This window comes from Tinamus guttatus, unplaced genomic scaffold, assembly GCF_059628265.1.
Source record: "Tinamus guttatus ecotype Peru unplaced genomic scaffold, ASM5962826v1 Tinamus_guttatus_pri_ptg000048l, whole genome shotgun sequence".
In the NCBI taxonomy this organism is placed as follows: Eukaryota; Metazoa; Chordata; class Aves; order Tinamiformes; family Tinamidae; genus Tinamus; species Tinamus guttatus.
This window is the reverse complement of record NW_028288582.1, coordinates 6,580,629-6,599,197: the sequence shown is the minus strand read 5'-3', so window position 1 is coordinate 6,599,197 and position 18,569 is coordinate 6,580,629. Positions and strand designations below refer to the sequence as shown.

At 37.0% G+C, this 18,569-nt stretch overlaps 1 protein-coding gene across 1 annotated transcript in view; it reads left to right on the top strand.

The window, feature by feature from the left end:
* The window catches only part of TDRD9 (tudor domain containing 9), a 61,917-nt gene that overhangs the window by 11,591 nt on the left and 31,757 nt on the right, over nt 1-18,569 (top strand). The window contains exons 2-7 of the mRNA XM_088539628.1: nt 2,252-2,358; nt 7,232-7,329; nt 7,739-7,960; nt 9,355-9,477; nt 10,884-10,964; nt 14,217-14,381. Of these exons, the coding sequence (XP_088395754.1) occupies nt 2,252-2,358; nt 7,232-7,329; nt 7,739-7,960; nt 9,355-9,477; nt 10,884-10,964; nt 14,217-14,381 (796 nt within the window). The remainder of the gene's footprint in view (nt 1-2,251; nt 2,359-7,231; nt 7,330-7,738; nt 7,961-9,354; nt 9,478-10,883; nt 10,965-14,216; nt 14,382-18,569) is intronic.

Here is an 18,569-nt window from a genome sequence, read left to right as displayed (position 1 = left end):
ACTGCAGTGGGTTCGAACGTCTTGTCATTCCTTTGCTGTCAAAAATTGAAGACTCATTAGAAAAATGTTTGTGTATAGGATGATACCTTGTACTGCTGGCTTGTTAGGGATTGCTTGAAAGGATTGTATTGTATTAATGACTTATAACCAAGCCCTCTGGTGCTCATACTTCTTCCTTCTCCTTTTGCCTAACTGTATATATAGATAAAGCTTATAGAATAATTTACAATAAAGGTACAAAGTTTAACATGAACAAATTTAGAAATGATGTGATGAAAGTTTGTTGTTCATTTCCTGATTTCATATGGTTTTCCTTTGGACTGTAGCCTGAAAATATTAGTCACTGATTAAGAATAAATACTGCTTATTAAATGTTTTCTTTATTCATCGTGCAGCCCCAGGTTTATGTACTGCATTCTTCTTTATGGAAACAAACCCCCCTGATTTGGGAAGAAAATAACAAAAAAAATCAAAATCTTCTCGCCCATCACTGATGGGGTCATGCTGTCCTTGTTTTAGTGGTAAAATATATTGGTAGAGAGCTGGTATGTGTTTTCTGTGAGGCCACTATAAAATGCTTAATACCTGACCCTGAAGAGCATTAACTTGAGTATATTTCTATCCTATAAAGCTGAATTTTTACTGGCTCCAGCTTAAACACTGCTGCTGATATTAAATACTGAAATGGGGTGCACAGTCCTGCCTTTCTCACCCTTACCCCTGCCCTGCAGTGATGATTTTTATTGGAGTGACTTGCTTGCTGTTGCTCAGGGCTCTGACAGATGAGTAATGCTCATTTTTCTATGACAGCATTTATTGGCTTAATCAGATGGTTATTTTTGTTCTTAAAAGGAACTGAAGGACAAGCTGAATTTACTGCATAATCGGGTCTCATTATCAAAAGATGTGTATTCTCTGTACTTAGTGAGGCTACAGTCTTATGGAAATGAAAAATAATTGGTTACATCGCTAAAATCTAGATAACGTGTGTATGAGTTTAATTTTGTGGTTTTCAGCTACTGAATACTTGGGTTTAATACCTTTGTATTTTTAAGTTTTTCTTACATTTAATTCTGCTGAATACACTTTTGAGAACAGTTAGAGGGATAACTGGCTTCGATCTGCTTGCTGAAAGTAGGCAGCTGACAATCACTTGGTGGATATGCAGGTGTATAGAATCACGTTGAGCTCTGCATTAAGAAATATTCAGGATACAGGGAAAAAATGTCCCAGCACTACACCTATATTGTTAAATACTGTTAAAATAGAAGCCATTGTGAATTTGTCTGTATTGTCTCTCACTCTGAAAAGAAATACTACATCCATTCAGGATGGTAGTAAATACTTAATATTTCCTGTAGGAGGAAATAATGATGCATCTGAATGAATAGTTTGCAGCAGAGCTGTGCTGCTCCAGGTTTGTCTTGTTGGGGAAAATGGCCATGCTCTGTGGCATCGTGATACTGTGAAGTAGCCTAGGACATGGTGCCATGTTATAAACCAGTGTGCTATTGCTTGTCCTCATGAGCAATTAAGCTGAAATTTTGCTTATTATTTGTGTTAGACACTTCTGCAGCAGTGTCCTCTGATGTCTCAAAGACTGAGCTGGTGAGAGAGAGGTTTGCTCTGTACTACATAGCTCTGGTCCTTATGCAAGCTTGTGCTCAAAAGTGCATAGTTTTGACTTTTTAGTTTATATTTTGTTCGAAAAGGAGGAAGTTTTTTGGTGTGTACATGCTATCCAAGCATTTAAGTTCATCTATGATTTATTAATTATACAGTTATTGGGTGTGTACTGCTTGGCTTGCTAGTAAAACCCAGGCAGATTAGTTCACGTTGTTTACGTAGAGGATAACGTATTATTCTATCTTATCCTGTTATGTCATGGAAAGTCTCTTTGTATTATGTGTAATGGTATAACTCTGCATTTCCGTTAAATATGTGATCTAGGGTTTTCTGTTAACTTGTTCCCTGATCATCCACCGTCATTTCTTGCCTCAAAGACAGAAGCTCTTTGCTTGAGCAGTGAAGTGATGGGAATTGCTCCCGTCTGCCTCTCCTGTCCCTGGGAATCATGCGAGAGTTGCATGTGTGTTACAGGTGTGCCAGAAATAATTTCTAAGGTTTGTTCATTGAAGTAAATTCTGCTTCGTATGGAGGCCCTGAAACTTCCTGAACAATATTCTTTTCCCAGAAATATCCATGACTCTTACATTAGGAAATATTTATCAAATTGTTTTGTGCTCCCCAGGCTCCCTGTCAAAGAGACTTTTGGAAGTGAATATGTTGAAAAATGCAGACCTCTGGAAGAACAAGAATCAGACATTATTGACAATGATCATTTTGCCTCAAAACCAGGTAAATACAGATTTGGCTCCCATTACAAACTCATATACCTCTCTCTCTTCTTCCATCTCCTGCTCTCAAACTATGAAACTGATCTGCATTGTTTTGGTTTGTCTCATGCTGTCTGGGCATTTGTTCCTTTTCAAGGCTTGGTATTATACAGTAAACCCCTTATTTTCTGTATACCACAGTGTGTCACGCTGGTGTACTTGATACGTGTGCATACATCTGATCTGTGTTACTGCAAATGCAAATATATGATTGAAATATATTTGTAAGTAAAAGATGCCTCATAAATGTATAGAATTGATTTTGCAATGATCATCAAAATACACTTTACCATGGATTGAATATATCTTTCTTTCTGTTCTATCTTCCCATTTTCTAATCCATGTTACCTCTGTGTGTTTTTGAGTGTCACTCTGAAATGCCTTTGGAAGAAATTTGATTGCACCTCTTTCATAGGAGTGCTGGTAAAAGCAGCACGAAGCTGCCCTGGTTGTCAGGACAGCTTAGCTTCAAATTCTGTTACTGTGCTACTTAATTTACAAATTTATTAATGTAGCTGATTTCTCAAGGAAAGAACACTTATGTATTTGTCTTCTCTTCTGCACTGTTATTCTCAGTAGTAATTTCTGATTTCTCTCCCTCCCCAAATTTGACAAATCTAGATATTTTTCCATAAAATAAGTCCTTAAGTGTCCTTAAATGCCTCTGCAAGTTATATGACCTCTAGTACTCAGGTGCTGAGGCCCTTTGTGTGGCTTGCCATTAGCCTGCCATAGTTGCCTTCTGGCAACTGCAGGGCATTTGACCATCCGTCCTGGACTGTCTAAACTGACCCCAAAACACTCTCCTGTTCAGTTAACAGGTTATGTAAAACTTGTTGGCAGTGGAGCACTGGAAGGGGAAAAGGGGGGATAAAGAGATTAGAAGTGCAGCCTGGTGTAGCTGAACTATTACAGGACTAGCTGGTAGGAAACCAAGCTTAGGTAATTCTGCAGGCTACGCAGCAACCTGTCTGATAGAAGTACCATGTACTCCTTTTGTTCTCTCTTTTTTTCTTTTTTCCCCAGGTAGTAAATCAGAGAGGATCTTAAATAAGACCTTTGGCAAAGGTCTGCTATCAACTTAGGTTAGCGACTGTAGTGAAATACTTTATTTTGGATAGAACTGGCACTTGCAATGCTTCTGTTTAAATAATAATAATAATAATATATACATATTCATACTTGTAGGTTTATTTTCTAAATATGTTTCTTTGCCCTAAAAGTTTGTCCCTTCATACTTTGAATATTCATACTTTTCTTCCACTTGTAACATACTTAAATAGCATTTAGTTACCACGCAACCTGAAAATATTACCAAAGATAATAGCCTATACATGCTCTGATAATACTTACTTATTAAATGCTTTTGCCTATGCCTTTTTTTATGCCCTCTTCCTATTTGTTGTCTTTGTCATGATCTGGAACCTCAGTTTCTTATGAGCTGGTCTTTGCTGCATTGATGTCTCTCCCTTGCTCAGCTGCCAGCCGTGTGGTACCAATGAGGGAGTCAAAGCAGACTGAAAAAAGGATGGGACTAGAAGGTGCCTTGTAGTGTTCTGGGGCTGCCAGGGCTCACCTACATGTGGAATACCACAAAGTCTGTAGGAAGTGCCAGTTTGTATTGCAGTCAACTTCAATTTATAGCTAGGTTCTATATTATAAGATAGTATGACAAAGAAGCTCAGTAAGTGAACGTGAGAGTGGTAATATTATTAATAAAACTAATTGTTAGTTTCAGCCTTATTAATAACACATATGTTTATAATCAAGACTATTAATATGTTAATCATGCAGATCTTAAGAGCTCCAGTACCAATGGGGAGCTATCAGCTAAATCTCTTTGGAAGTCTTATGCTCTATTTAGGAACACAAAAATGTCATAAATGATCAGCCCAGAGGTTTATTTAGACCAGCCCATACTCTTTCAAGTTGTGTAGACAAATGTAGTCAAGTTATAAGTTGCACAGCAAGGATATGGGAACTAGTTTGCCCTAAAGTTGAGTCAGCATCCCTACAGTTATTTCTTTTGATATTCCTGTGCTAACTGTAAATTAAAACTTCTTTATAAATGGTCAGCCTAATTTAAATCTTGCAGTATTATTCAAACCGGGGTGTTTTATGCGTTTAAGTTCGTGTATTATGAAGTTCCATTGAGTTTTAATTTACTGCTTTGCAATTTCTTTAAAGGGACATATGCTTTTATATTCCAAGGGCAGACACGAATACTTAACTCCCTTCTGGGTGTGCTTTTCTCAGGCAGGGGGGTGGGAATGTTAGTTTTTGTTCTTGTCTTTGGTTTTGTTTTTTGGTATGTGTTTTTTTTAATTTTTTCTTCAAAACACATTTGATTAAGATTCTGAAATATAGATAACTTATCTTTTTTTTAAGTGAAGGAGTTCCTTAAATGCTTTGAGGTCCGAACAGAGCCTGAGAAGATGATTAATCTTAGCACAGACCCTTTGTGTGTGTGTGTGTGTATTTCTTTTTTTTTTTTAATTGCCTGGAGTAGAAAATGGAAATCCCTCCAGAAAAACTAATTATTTGGAGAAATTTGTTGGGAATTCTAGGGACTTGTTAGAAATTTGTTGATATTCTAGACACAGAAATTTGCAAGCTGGTTTTCAATGATTAAGAATAATCTGTGTGGCCAGACTTAGGCTGTGAGTTAGGCTCTCCTCCCTGACGCTCTGTGTGGCTGTCAGATAGCAACTTTGCACTGTCTAATTGGCTTTATGGCTGCGGCTTTGCTTCAGAGCCCTTCCTTCCTAAGCTGTGTGGCCTAGTGTAGGAGCCGACTGCTTTTGACAGAGTTACTCCTTTGTCTGACTTAAAAATATAAAGTACTGGCTATGTCCCATTTTTAATTTGATTAGTATCAGTCTAAGCTCCAGCTGTGTAATTTCTTCTCCCAGAACTCGTGAACTCAAAATCTAACCTCATGTTGAAGGACCTTTCAAATTTAGTTTGGGAAACGGGTACCAGAAAGATTATATCATCTATTCTGTGGGATACAATAATTAACTGGAATAATTTTCTGACATACCAATTATTCCTTTCATGAGTAATAGTCTTTTAGTTGTGGCAGTCAAATACCTTTACATAACTTACATAATAAATGAAAAATTGACCAAGGAAAAATTCATTTTTTCTGGTTCTGTTTTGCCTTCTCTCTCTTTTGAGCACTACTGTAAGACTACTATGGTGTTTTTATATACTACTTAATTCTGTTTTCAAAATTATAATTTTTTGTTTTACCCTACTGCATATATCTTTTGCATGGAAGACCTGGTAGAGATGGGAAGGCTGAATATGGGAACAAGAATATGCTGTTACCAGGAGCTTTTCCCTAACAGCTTAAGACTTTTTCCAGCACTGGTCAAATTGTGATGTCTCAGTAGTGACATCTTTGTGCCAGAGGGAAGCCAGTCATCCTTTGTACCGTGACATCCGTTGTTGCTGTGACAGAATGCTATATATGAATTTTTCCAGGGAATATTTTTAGAAGCTTGAGCAGAAGTCTTTTAAAGAGGACACTGTTAATATTTTCTGAGGATGGCCATGTTAAGTTTTCTTACGTGTGTGTTAGTGCTAAATAAAGCTGGATACAACAATCTCTTTTCCCTATTGTTCTCTAAACCACGTAGAATCCAGGCCTGAGAACCTTTCTCATTGGAGATTACTGGTAGCAGGAAACCCGCAGTTTTTAGAGCTTTATAGAAGTGTCTTAATGCAATTCTGCAGCTTTCAGGATTTGTCTTGTTCTAATATGGGAATAATTGGTCTTATTCTTTGGCACTCGTAATTTGGGGGTTTGCTGCATGTTTTTTTACTGTACAGAGACAAGACTGTTTCTGCTTTGCTGCTCTGTGGTGATTTTAGTAATCTGTTCTCAGAAGGGAACTTGTAACAGAGGGGCAGGTATTAGGCTGTGGCTTTTATTTTGCAGTAAATATTGGTATTCTTTTTAGTGAGTAAATATTTTTTCCTTCTTCTGGATAAATTGATTAAAAAGAAATGACTTAAGAAGTGAATGTCAAGGTTTTATTATGTGTATGCAGCTCAGTGAATGAATTTCACCATTGCATGTGGTGAAACCCACTTGAAGTGAAAACTGTTGATTTCAATAGTGGCTTCTAGTTTTTGTGTGTGGGTTTTTTTTTTTTTTTTTAAGCCAAATTATTTAACTTGCAAAATTGTTTCTATCAATTTCCCCCACACATTAGCTGCTTCTTCCTCATCAGTTGCTTTATTTTTCACACTTGAACTTACCGACTTGGGAGCAGAAAGTCATGGCACTGCAATGTCATTTTGTCCTCTGTATCCCTGTGTTAACTGTGACTGAATCCTGCAGTTTCCTGGCAGGAGCATGAGATTGAAAGAGCATCAAGATACTTAACAGGCTTGTTGAAATTACTAGAAGAATAAATATCTTTCTACCAGATTATGGATTATTTTGTACTGTGTGTCCAATAGGCTCTAAGAGAAACACTTTGGCACATAAGTCAGGTTTATCTTTTCAGTCTCTTCGAAGAAGTTCTGTTCTGATAGTTGTCGTGTAAGTTGTGCCAAATGTTAAATTTTTCATTGAAAGCATACAGGGTTATAGAATCATGTATGGTTGACAGTGGTTGGTACATGATAGCAATGCGTTTCAGAGCTGCTGCTAGTAAAATACCAGTTGCATAAACAGAAATTCTCTTCAGCGTATTAATATGAGAGGGTGTTAATGAATATCCAAGAGTCTGTGATTTAAATTTGGTAACAGGTTATATTCTCCTGCTCATGTTTCTCTTTCTGTATTGTAATAACTTGCTCTTGATTATTTTTTTGCCTAGATAATTCCTTGCCTCAACGTCAATCAAGTGATTGGACTCCTATACCAGTTACTGACTATAAATATCCTGATATGCCCATAGCCAAACACAAGGAAGAGGTAGCTTCACTGTCAACTTCTGTTCATTACGAAATAAAACTGAAAATCCTACTTTTGCTTTATTTCAGAATGAAATATCGGTTGCTTTTTAATTCCTGTTTGAAATGCTTTGTTGTATATGACTTTTTTTTTTCCTCAAAAAAAAATTACTCTTCTACTTTGTTTGTAGATGTTTGTGTTTTATACTTTTATATTTTTTGTAAGTGAGCACGTGCCATTTTCTGTGAACTTCTAATGCATTTTATGAATGTAGTAGAATTACCTAAAGATGCTTAAGACATGATGGAAAGATTACTCAGAGGTTTTACAGAGATTTGAAATGTATACTATTGATATTTCTAATTTGTATTTGAAAAATGTTTTGGATTGTTTTGTAGAATTAAAATTTTCTTGAAAAATATCATTTCAGATAGTTTCTCTGATAGAAAGCAACTCAGTTGTGATTGTACGTGGAGCAACTGGCAGTGGTAAGAGCACGCAAATTCCGCAGTACATTTTGGATTACTGCACTCAACAATCTACCTACTGCAATATTGCTGTCACTCAGCCTCGGAAAATTGGTGCCACCAGCATTGCCAGATGGATTAGCAAGGAGCGATCCTGGACATTAGGTGGATTTGTAGGATACCAGGTATAAGATTTCAAAATGTATCTTAAAATAAGGCAAAATAAGTGTGTGTGTGTGTGTTTTTAAACTGTTTGCTGTTAAATGCTCATAACCAAATGTTTAAGTCTTTAAAACTGAACACCTGGAAAAACACCTACATTCTAACAGGAGTGAGTAATTAGCTGTATTCTCATCCTTGGACATGTGTTACTGTTCAGTGATGTATCAAAAGAATGAAAAACAGTGTTCTCTCCAGCTCTTCACTTAGCCTGTTGGATTTGCTTTACTTTACCTGTCAGCATTGTCAAAGTTGCTCGTAGGTATTGCTGGTTCTAGCCATGAACGTCTTGCCATAGCTGCTACTTGACGTGTCAAAAGCTCAGACCAAATTTTCTTTCAAATGTGCTTCCTTCCTTTACTGTGTCAAACATGGCTGCTCCATCCTTCCATTCATAAATTTGTTACCAGAAATATTGGTGCTTTCATCTGCTTTGTCAGTGACGGCAGTAAACTGCTGTGATCGTTGTGTCTAGTGGTAGTTTGACAGTAACAGCACTAGCGAAGATGCTTCAGAGATACCACAGTTGACATTTAAATAATAGGTTTGAATTGCTGAATTCTGCTTGGCAAGTTTTACTAATACTTATTTATTTGGCTTCATTTCCCCCCCCAACAATAGTAATCTTTATTGTCACCTATTGAATATTGTTCATGTCTGAAATCTTAGCAGTTTCTTCTAATAGAGCTACAGCAGATTTTCACAATATGAATTGATATTTCATTTTTTGCAAATCTGAGGTTATTTTCTGCTACAGGTAGGTGTGAAGTTGTAGAAAAATATTCTCTCTGCTTGATCATTTCTCGAGGAAGTGTTTTTTGGAGGTCAACGTGCCAGATAATTATATGAAAATTATAATTTAACATTATCTCAAGGCTTGACAAAAGCCAATGTTGTTAGCGTTCAGTTTTCATCTTGTGAATAAATGGATTGATGATGTCTCATTCCCCTTCTGCTTTTTTCCTGTCCTGTGAGCAAATTAAATTTTGGCCAAGTTTTGCCAAGTCTTGCTCTGAATTTGAGTAGAAAGACCCATCTGTATACCTTTGGAGATTTCTTTTCAGGCTAGCACCTATAGTAAGAGCAACTGAAATCAGATATTTTGCATAACCTTACAGTTTTGTCTCTGACTTTCATTAAGGAAAATTATCTATACCCGAGTTAATTGGTTCTGGGCTTTAAACCTGATGTGTGATTTAAAAGCATATTTGTTTAGAGGCTTTCACAAGTTGGAGTGAATTATTGTGATGAGTTTACATTATATTTCAGTTTAGTTTTTCACATGCATATTTATGGAAACATATTAAATATGTATGTCTAATTTTGAAATGTCTCATGGTATTTTCTCATTTCATATTAGGTTAGTTTAGAGAAAGTTACCACAAAGGACACAAGGCTGACATACATGACAACAGGAGTTCTTCTTCAGAAACTAGTTTGTGCTAAAAGTCTAACTGAGTTCACGCATATTTTCATTGATGAAGTAAGTGGAAGACATTTCATTTTTTTTTATATTCAGAAAAAAATTTTCTTTGTCTCTTTTGTAATACTAGGGAAAGAGAAATAGAAATACTTACCTTGACAGGTGAGTAAAGACGAATTGTGGTCATGGTTAACAGTTCTAAAAATGGACTAGTGTTAGTTATTCAGTTTTGAGTGTTGTGTGTATAGGGTTGTTTTGTTGTTCTAGCACATTTAGAATTGAGTTGGTTTGGGGATTTTTGAGATGGGTGCCTTGAAATGGTTTCTGAATCCACATCCTGATTTTTTTTTTTTTTTTTAGTTGCTTTAGTTGCTCCCATTTAAACTAATGGTCTCACCTGTACCACTGTTTTGGTCAGCGCTTAGCTCTCCAGACTGTACCTGTTCCTCAAGGCCCTTGCCAGGCTTCCAGTCCCTCCTGGCCCATGTGCACTCACCCCATCTTTTTACCTCATTCTTTCTCACAGAGAGGTCTTGAGTCAGGCTTGGTCATTTTAGCACCACAGGAACCACATGTTCCTTGCTTCTTGATCCTTAATTTTTAGGTCTCATTATGGCCAGACTATCCACAGGCTTCTTGGAATATAAGCAAGTGCTGAGCTGAAAATCACAATTTCTCAAAGCAAAACCTTGCAGTCAGTCTGAAAAATGCCTTAGCTAAATCTTTTTTTATAATAAGACAGTGTTGAATATACATACATCTTTACATTAAATTAAAATATGCGGATGAATTTAGAGGAATGAATGCAGACCTAGAATTCTCTTGAAGGCTGAGCTTTGTGGAAAGCTGCAGCACTTAATTACGTATAAACTAATAATTCAAGAAAGAGATAGTCATTGATAATATTGAAAGATATTGAAAAACTTAACTGTAACATCATTGCCTAAAAATCAAGTGTTAGGATGTATAAAGAATTAGATGGAATAGAACATGTTAGAAAGCAGTTGTGTTTTGGTGATGTCTAGAAGCCATTAGGAGCAAGAGGAGCCTATTGAATTTGTTCAACAAAATAGTAGACAGATAACAGTCCCTGCCTGGAGCATGAACCCCACTGCTGTCATTGACCATACTCAGTTTTGCTTTAGTTGTTAGTCTCAGATCCAGTGGAACTTAGTAGCTAGAGCTCATGATTTTTTTTAAATGATTTTTTAGTCTTTGTTCTATGATGCTCATGACTTTAAATGTTGTATTTTTTTATGAAAGGTGCCATAGTCATCCACCCTGTTGTGCTTGGGTTTTTAAAACAAATTTCGTAGTCTTAAATGTGCTTTCTGCTATGAAAATCTGTGGTCGTTCCAGGCTAGAGAAGCATGTATTTGATGTGAAACTGAGCAGCAAAGGAAGATCTTAGTTTTCCTAAGTTCATATTTTTACTGTTTTGTTAAATTGTGAATAATGTCTTTCAGGTGCATGAGCGTACAAAAGAAATGGATTTCTTGCTCCTGGTAATCCGTAAACTACTGCGTACAAATTCACGATTTGTAAAGGTAGGTTCAAAGTATGTTCTGTTACTTGGAAGAATAAATTTTTACATGTTTCTGGTCTATGAAGGGTGTACTTTTAAAGAACTTAATCAAAAATAATTACACACTTTAAGGTAAAATATTATCTAGTTCACCACTTTGTATAAGCAAGTCAGCTAAGGGGATTATTTTCTGGCCACTACAATGTGCTTGAGACTTTTCTTTCCTCATATTAAAATGCATCAGTTCCTCAAGTCTGCTTAAGGCTAGAAATGCAAGATGAATATGTGACTAGAATTAAATATTGGATATTGAGGTCAGCAAAGTGCTAAAGCTTTGCACGCTCTGCTTATGTATAATATAAGCAAATTCCCTGACATGGAGAGAAAAAATTTCAGCCTTGTCATAGTACCTGTTTTGCCAGTGAATTACAATGTAGTATTTGTATTTTCTGCTATTTTTCAATAATGCTGCCCTATTTAAAACACACAATGTTTCTAAGAGCTAGTGCAGATAGTGAATGCAGCAATTTCATGAGGTTGAAGGAGTCCCTTAAGTGCATTAGTCAGTTGTTCAGTTAATGCGAATTGTTGCTTTTAACATGGGCACAACCTGAATCTGTGTTGGCTCTTTTGTTGCTCTTGCAAAGGAAGCTAAATCCTTCTGCACGATCTACAAATACTGGTTTGAACTCGGATAACTTGTCCCTAGCTCTTCCAACCATGAGCTTCCCTCTTCTCACTGAAAGCACCCATCCACTTCTCAGAAGTCTGTCACTTCACATTGCTCTTATCTCTTGTATTTATCAACTTTTATCCCTTGTATTGCCAGTAAGAAAACTCACTTTTTGCCTTTAAATTCAGAGGCCACAATATGAAGCTGTTCTTCAGCCTTTCTTTGCACTTGGTTCTGTCTACCAAGACTGCCAAATAATTTCATCTTAGTTCATGAAAGGTTTTCTGGATGCCATTTGTTTGTCAACAGCAGGAGTTCTTTCATCTTCTGTCATCTTTTCTATGAGAAACCATTTCTCTCTTAAAGGTTTCTGGAAGATCTTTTTTTTTTCCACAATTCAGATTAAATATTTTAAAATTGTCCTCAAAAGACATTTTTTCCTTTGCATCCTCCTCTGCGGTTGTGTCTTCAGATGATGGTTTCATGTGGCATGAGTCTGAGACAACCTACTGTGGGTGGTTTTCTTGCTTTTTCTTTCCCCTTGAATTTTTTTAAGCTGAAGTTTATGTTAACAATTCATCTTAATTGCTGGGGTTTAGCAGAATGGAACATGTATGTCCTTTTTGAGTCTGTACAATAAGCCCAGGATGTTCTAGGCTGTTTCCTTTTTTTCTGGAAGTCCCTTTTGGAAAACTGATACAGAAGGGATCTTTGATTGTATGGCAAGTTTGTTTGGCAGAATGGAGGCTCCCTCCTGTACCCCACCCCAGCCCCCACAGTGCCTTCTAAAACAAAAGTGTGCTTGGAGGGCCCTTTTTAAGCGGGGGGAAAAAGGGTATTTATGACTCAAGGTAGTGTGAAATGCACACAGGGGTGCTTGTTTCCTAAGCTGCACATTACATAATTCAGATATCTTTCAGACTTTTTCTTTCAGATATCTTTCTGGTGGGTTTTTTCCTATCAGCAGTGATCTGTGGTTGACATACAAAGTATGCATCTGACTATTGTAGTTCAGCTACCAACTAGCCTGAATTGTGCACGATGACTGGAGCAGATTACTGTGTGTAGATCCCAGGGCACATATTGATTGGGCTCTTCAGAGGTTAGCCTTCCTTGAAAGGGGTTATTGCAAGAAAACCTAAGGGTGTAAGAATGGCTCTATTATGTCAGATCAAACAGTGCAATCTCCAGCAGTGACAGTAACAGCGTTGTAGGTAGGAAAGTAGGACCTAAACATATGAAAGGAGAGGGTAATCAGACAGTTTGAGATGAAGCAGATGTCCAGCAACTTAGCAACTTGGCTAGAACATGGAACAGGTTTATCTGCCCTACTGATGTTATAAGCTTATTAAACCTTCATTCTGAGAGTATCAAGCTCTTGGTTTAATTTTAAGGTTTATCAAGCAATGTTCATTTGAGAACCCATTATTTGCCTTTCGGTTTGAGAGACATCTATGCAGATTACTGTGTGCGTACAAATTATAAAGGCTAAACAGAGGAAGACATTAATCTTCTCTGCCAGTAACTGCATTTTTGAAGAATCGAGGTTGGATTTTGTTCCAGTAACCTTCAGGCAAGGTTACATCTAGCCTATTTTCCCAGCATAGGTAAGCCACTTTTCCCTGACCTAGCAGGCCATTATGCTGTAGTAGAACAGCTTTAATCTCTATTTGCTGAATTACATCCTTTCAGATTTTTCCATTTTTTCCAGGATTATGATAATTGACTTCATGACTCAATCTGCTCTTTCCATGTTTTCCCTATACCAGAGAACATGTGCCAAGTAAAGTGTCCACTTCATTAGCTCGCCTGCCAATTGCTCAATGAGGGAGATGCTCATACATCATTGCATTTTTGTTCTGGGTGCTGGTGGTTTTTCTTGTTTATATTTTTTCTGTATTATGGGAAATCTCGGGGAAAGCAGGAAAGGACTGACCATATTTCTGTGTACAGTGATGTGCTGAATCTCTGAGACTTGAGAGAGAAGCTGGATGCTGCACAGTTCATTGCAATTCTTTGGATCTTGATACTTTTTGTGCTTACTCCAGCTGGCTATGCTGAATAATGGGACCACTTTCTAAATGGAGGAAGTCAGAGGGGAAACCACTGTAACCACCACCTTACTTGTTCTTCCTTCATTTTGCATTTACCGGGCTGTCTAAAGCAGGGGGAAAACAGACTGTAAAATTGAGGTTTGTTTTTTTTTTTTTTTTTTTAATAAGTTAGCAAAAGAGTTCATCGGGTAGCAAATGTGATTTCTGCTCTGCAACTGGATGAATATGGCCCAGGAATCTTGTCAGTCATCAGAAGTGCTAAAGAACAGTGTTAAAGCTTGTAGACTGAACTCTTACTGCATGAAGAGATTGATCATGTTGTCTGTCCAATGCATCTAACTTGAATCATTCCCTTACTGATGTTTATCTTTTTCTACCTGCTATATAGGGTCTCTTCATCATTTATGCTTGTCTTGAATATGCCTAAGATAGTTCATGTAGTAACTAAAATTTCTTTGCTTTAGCATAAAGAAGTAGAGATTCTAGTGACAAAAGGCATTTCATGTTAAAATTGATGTTTTTGTTTACTTTGCAAATTCTTTAACAGGTAATATTGATGTCTGCTTCCATCAACTGTAAAGAATTTGCTGAGTACTTTGCAATTCCAGTTCATAACAAACTGAATCCAGCCTATATATTTGAGGTGGAAGGCAAACCTTATGCTATTGAAGAATATTATCTTGATGATTTGAAGCACCTTGTTCACTTCAAGGTACAGTAAATATTTCTTCAGATGTAGTAAGAAAGAAATTTGATGTTGTGAAGCGGTCCTTACCATCTGAGGCTGACAAACTTAGGGTTTTTTAAGCCCCAGAGTTGGCCTGCAGCAGTTCTCAAACCTTTTTCTGTTGCAGCTGCGTTGGTCACCATGGCAAGTTCACAGGAGCCACAGCCTTGCTAAGTACACAGTTCTGAGCAATAAAATATATTGGTAGAATGGCTGTTCACCAAATCCCTGGTGACCAGTTAGCAGCCTGAAGTGAAGAACTGTTGATCTAGTGTATGACTTAAAAAGTAGTGGCTAAGGGAAAGAACTTCTATCATTCCAGAAGACAGCTCTTTGTAGTTAGCTTTTGATAAAACTGATGCAGGAACAACTGCCTAGTTGGAGGTTAATGAAAGTCATGACAATATGGTGCTGTCTTAAATTAACCCTGTTCTTAATGTAGCAATTAAAATATTGATATAAAAAACATGGTATATGAAATAGACCAGAACTGTGGTGTTCATTGACTTCCGTAAGTATTTTCTCTCATATTTAAAAATTCAGATTAACTTGCAGCTCATTTCAGCCCAGGTAAGACCTTGTCACTGTGGCCCAAACTCTGCATAGTTAAAAAGTGGTTAGGACTGGACTGCAGCCCTGCCTCTGGAGGGGCTGGTGGATAGTGCTCTTTCTGCAGGACACGGGGAAGCGCTTGAGGGCTGTTTCATGGAAATTAGTCTGTGCCCAGCTCTCTTGGGCAACACCAGAGTCCTTTCACAGTGGCCTTCATTCAGTAGGAGAAGCTGATTCAGAGAAGGAACTTACCTGATTTGGAACATTTTGTGTTATGTAGGACAGATTTTTTTTTTTTTAATCTTAATTCTGTGACCATATAGAATACTTCCTGCAAGACAATTTAGGATGTGGGGGTTTTGGTTTATTTTTTAAAACTTCAGTGACATACAGAGGAACAACTTATTTTTTAAAACAACTGTTACGATTCTCCTCAATGAAATGAATACATTTTGTTGAGATCCAAATTCAGTTATTTAAGATCCTATCCTATGAGTGTGGTTTTCTGTTGTTGTTTTTTAGTTTTTTGTTTTTCCTTCAGAAGGACTTGTATGTAATGCTCACAGATTGATGAAAAAATGGATGCACTTAGAGTAACAATATGTGAAGATACTGTTATTATTAAGGATTCATCTCAATTCTGCAAAAACAAAATAATTTTTTTAGGAAAAGCAGTTTATGGAAAAATCTAGAAAAAAATATTTGGCTATGCTGTAGACACATCTCTGAGTTTTGGTGAACATAAAAAGTCTCTAAAAGCAACTGCTCTACCATTGCTGAAGACTTAATACAGCCCCCCCAAAAATAGAGCAAATGCATGTTCCATTTTGGCTTGTTAGTGGTCATGCATTAGTGTAACAGCTCTGATGGACAATCTGGAGGAGATTATGTAATATGTGTTTCAGTAAAAGACTTTTGATCATAACAAAAAGATAACCAAGAAATTCTATAAAGAATCTACTTCAGTCAGGTTGCATTTGTCAAAACTGATGCACACTTAGCTGGAGGCCAGTGGCAACACCTTTCAACTTAAAGACGATGAATAAAATGAGCTGTTTACAGTGCTTGTGTGTGTATCTTTAATATATATACTTACTATTTTCTCTGTGTATATAACTCCTCAACTTTGAATCTTAAGTTTTCCTGTTTCTTAATATGACATTCTCTTGGCTACAGCAGTCCTGGTTTTCACTGGAGGAAATGAATATGGTTGTTCAAGAAGTTATTTGTACCTTAGGGCAACATAGAAGCACAGATAAGATCTTTTTTTATACATATGAAAAAGTAGAAAATGAATGGGAAGGCACTGATGTTTTATCTTGCATCTTATTTCTTTGAGCTGTGTGTGGAAGTTTTCTCTGAACAGTAGATTTAGTAAAATAAATTACTTAACGTAGAATATCTGGGAATATTTATATAGCATCCTGATTTTTTTTTTTTTTTAAAGGAATATAGCCTGGAATTTAGGACAGCTAATAAGTTAAGAACTGCCACATGAAAGCAAGGGTCTGCTCTCATACTAAAATCAAGATCAATTATGTAGCTTCCAAGTGCCTAAGGCTTCAGGCTCTAGTTCTTTATATTTGATTTTTGCCTTTGAAAAGTCTGTAAAATTCACATAAAAGAATGTCATTAATGACAGCATCCTTTGCTTTTGATATAAACATGAATTTTACGAATTTTTGTCTTGAATTAAAATCAGATGATAAAAACTGTATCTTATTGCTTAAAGCATCTTGGTTTGAATTGATTCAGTCCTTCGTAATTGTCTTGTTTGCTGTGAGCTGTGAAGCCTTAAAATGTTAATGCAGATGTGTTCGGTTCTTTTGTGAGTCTTTGAATTCTTTTTGAATTCTTTTCTGTTGAACATTAACTCATTTCTTTGATATTATTTTAAAAAATATGGAATAAAAAAATACTTTGAGCAGTCCTGGTTTGGACGATTTGGTGATTCACTCATGTCCTGTCAGTTGTGATTTAGAGGACAAGTGCTGTTCAATATTTGCTTTTCTCCCACATGCCTCTACAACTTACAACTAACCATAGCAAAGAGTTTACAGTAGAGTCAAAGAAGAATCTTTCCCTTTAAATTGCTTAATTTATAGGAAAGAATAAAAATAGAGAAGGAAGGAAAAAACATGTTTTCAAATATAGTACTGTCGTAGCCTTTCACAGTTAGAGTCATATAGATATGATACTTCCTGAGTATAGGTTTTTCCAGGGTAGTTTCTCTTGACATAATGATCTGAATATTAACTGGATCATTGTCATATCGATGCATCGTATCAGTGAATCTGCAGGTGAATTTAAGGCTTGCTGTGTTCTGTCACACATTGGAGTAATACAGGGTTTGAGATGCTGAATGGAAGTTAATTATAAAGTTAATTCCATGAGCAGCTCTGCATGTAAGCAACTCAGAGTCTTGACCTTGGTTGTTTTATTGACGGGATGTTAGTGAAATCCCAGATCTCTCTTATTTGGGCTTGCAGATGAGAACTCCTTCCTAGCCGTGGGGCTGTGGTTACCAAGTCCAGGTGAAGGTGGTGAGCGGCTGTCAGAAGCAGTTCTGCCCACAATGTGTTATTTCAGTCGGCTGTGCTAGGGTTTCGTGCCTGCTGTTGTCACGTTGCTACCTTTCCTGAGTGGTGTGGCAGCCTTGTCACCTTAAATAATACAAAAGGTAACAAAACTGAAAAGAGAAATTTGACAGCCATTCGAGAAAGGATAGTTTTAAAAAAATGGTGTCTTATATTTAAGTAAACCTGAAAACCTAAATTCCTTAAACATTATCGTGTATGAAAAACTGCTGCTTAGCAGAACTAATGGATTGCTGTTTGTGAGCTCTCTCATGGGCTAATTCAGGTCATTAGAAAAGCGGAGGAGCAGATTCTCCCTTATTATAAAGGGATAAGATGAGATGTGGTTAAGAAACTCTGGGAGGGATGGGATTATGTACCTGAAAGGTCTGTCTGGATGGTTGGTTTAAGGGGGAGGTGGAATGGAAAGAAGTGTGGTCAGATGCTTACAGATGGCTTTCTTCATATTCCAATCCATCTTCTGAAGTAAGATAATGTTCTTTGGGTTTTCAGAAAGGAGTCATTCAGCAGGTATTGTGACCTATGGTGCATAGGTATGGCTGTTTTGGTAAGGATCAGAAACATGAAGACCAAGGTTACAATGCAAAAAGGTGATGGAAGTCAGTGTTGCTGTGCTTGTGCCTCTTTTGTCCACAGTGGTGTTTTTGTGATTCTACAGTGTGCTGTTTTAAACAGGGAAACAGGCATAAATAACTTTATTTTAGTAGTTAGTTTAATTTTCTGCAAGTTTCACTCTCTGAAGCGACTCTCTGCAAGCTCTCACGTGCACAGCTGAAGGCTAAAGAATTCAGTTCCCTGTAAATGTGGAATTGCAGCTTGTGAACTTGAAGTGGATATGCAGGGCTAGTGCTGGAGCTGGGGATGAAGTGAGTGATTGGCCACTTTCTCCTTCTCCCCTTCTTCTGTAAGAAGCTATAGAAGATACTGGCAGGTTAGTTCCAGTAGAACCAACACTGCTCTTTAGCTCTTCTCCTTGCAGTGGATTACTTAGTGCTGGACAAATTTATAGATATCAACCATATAT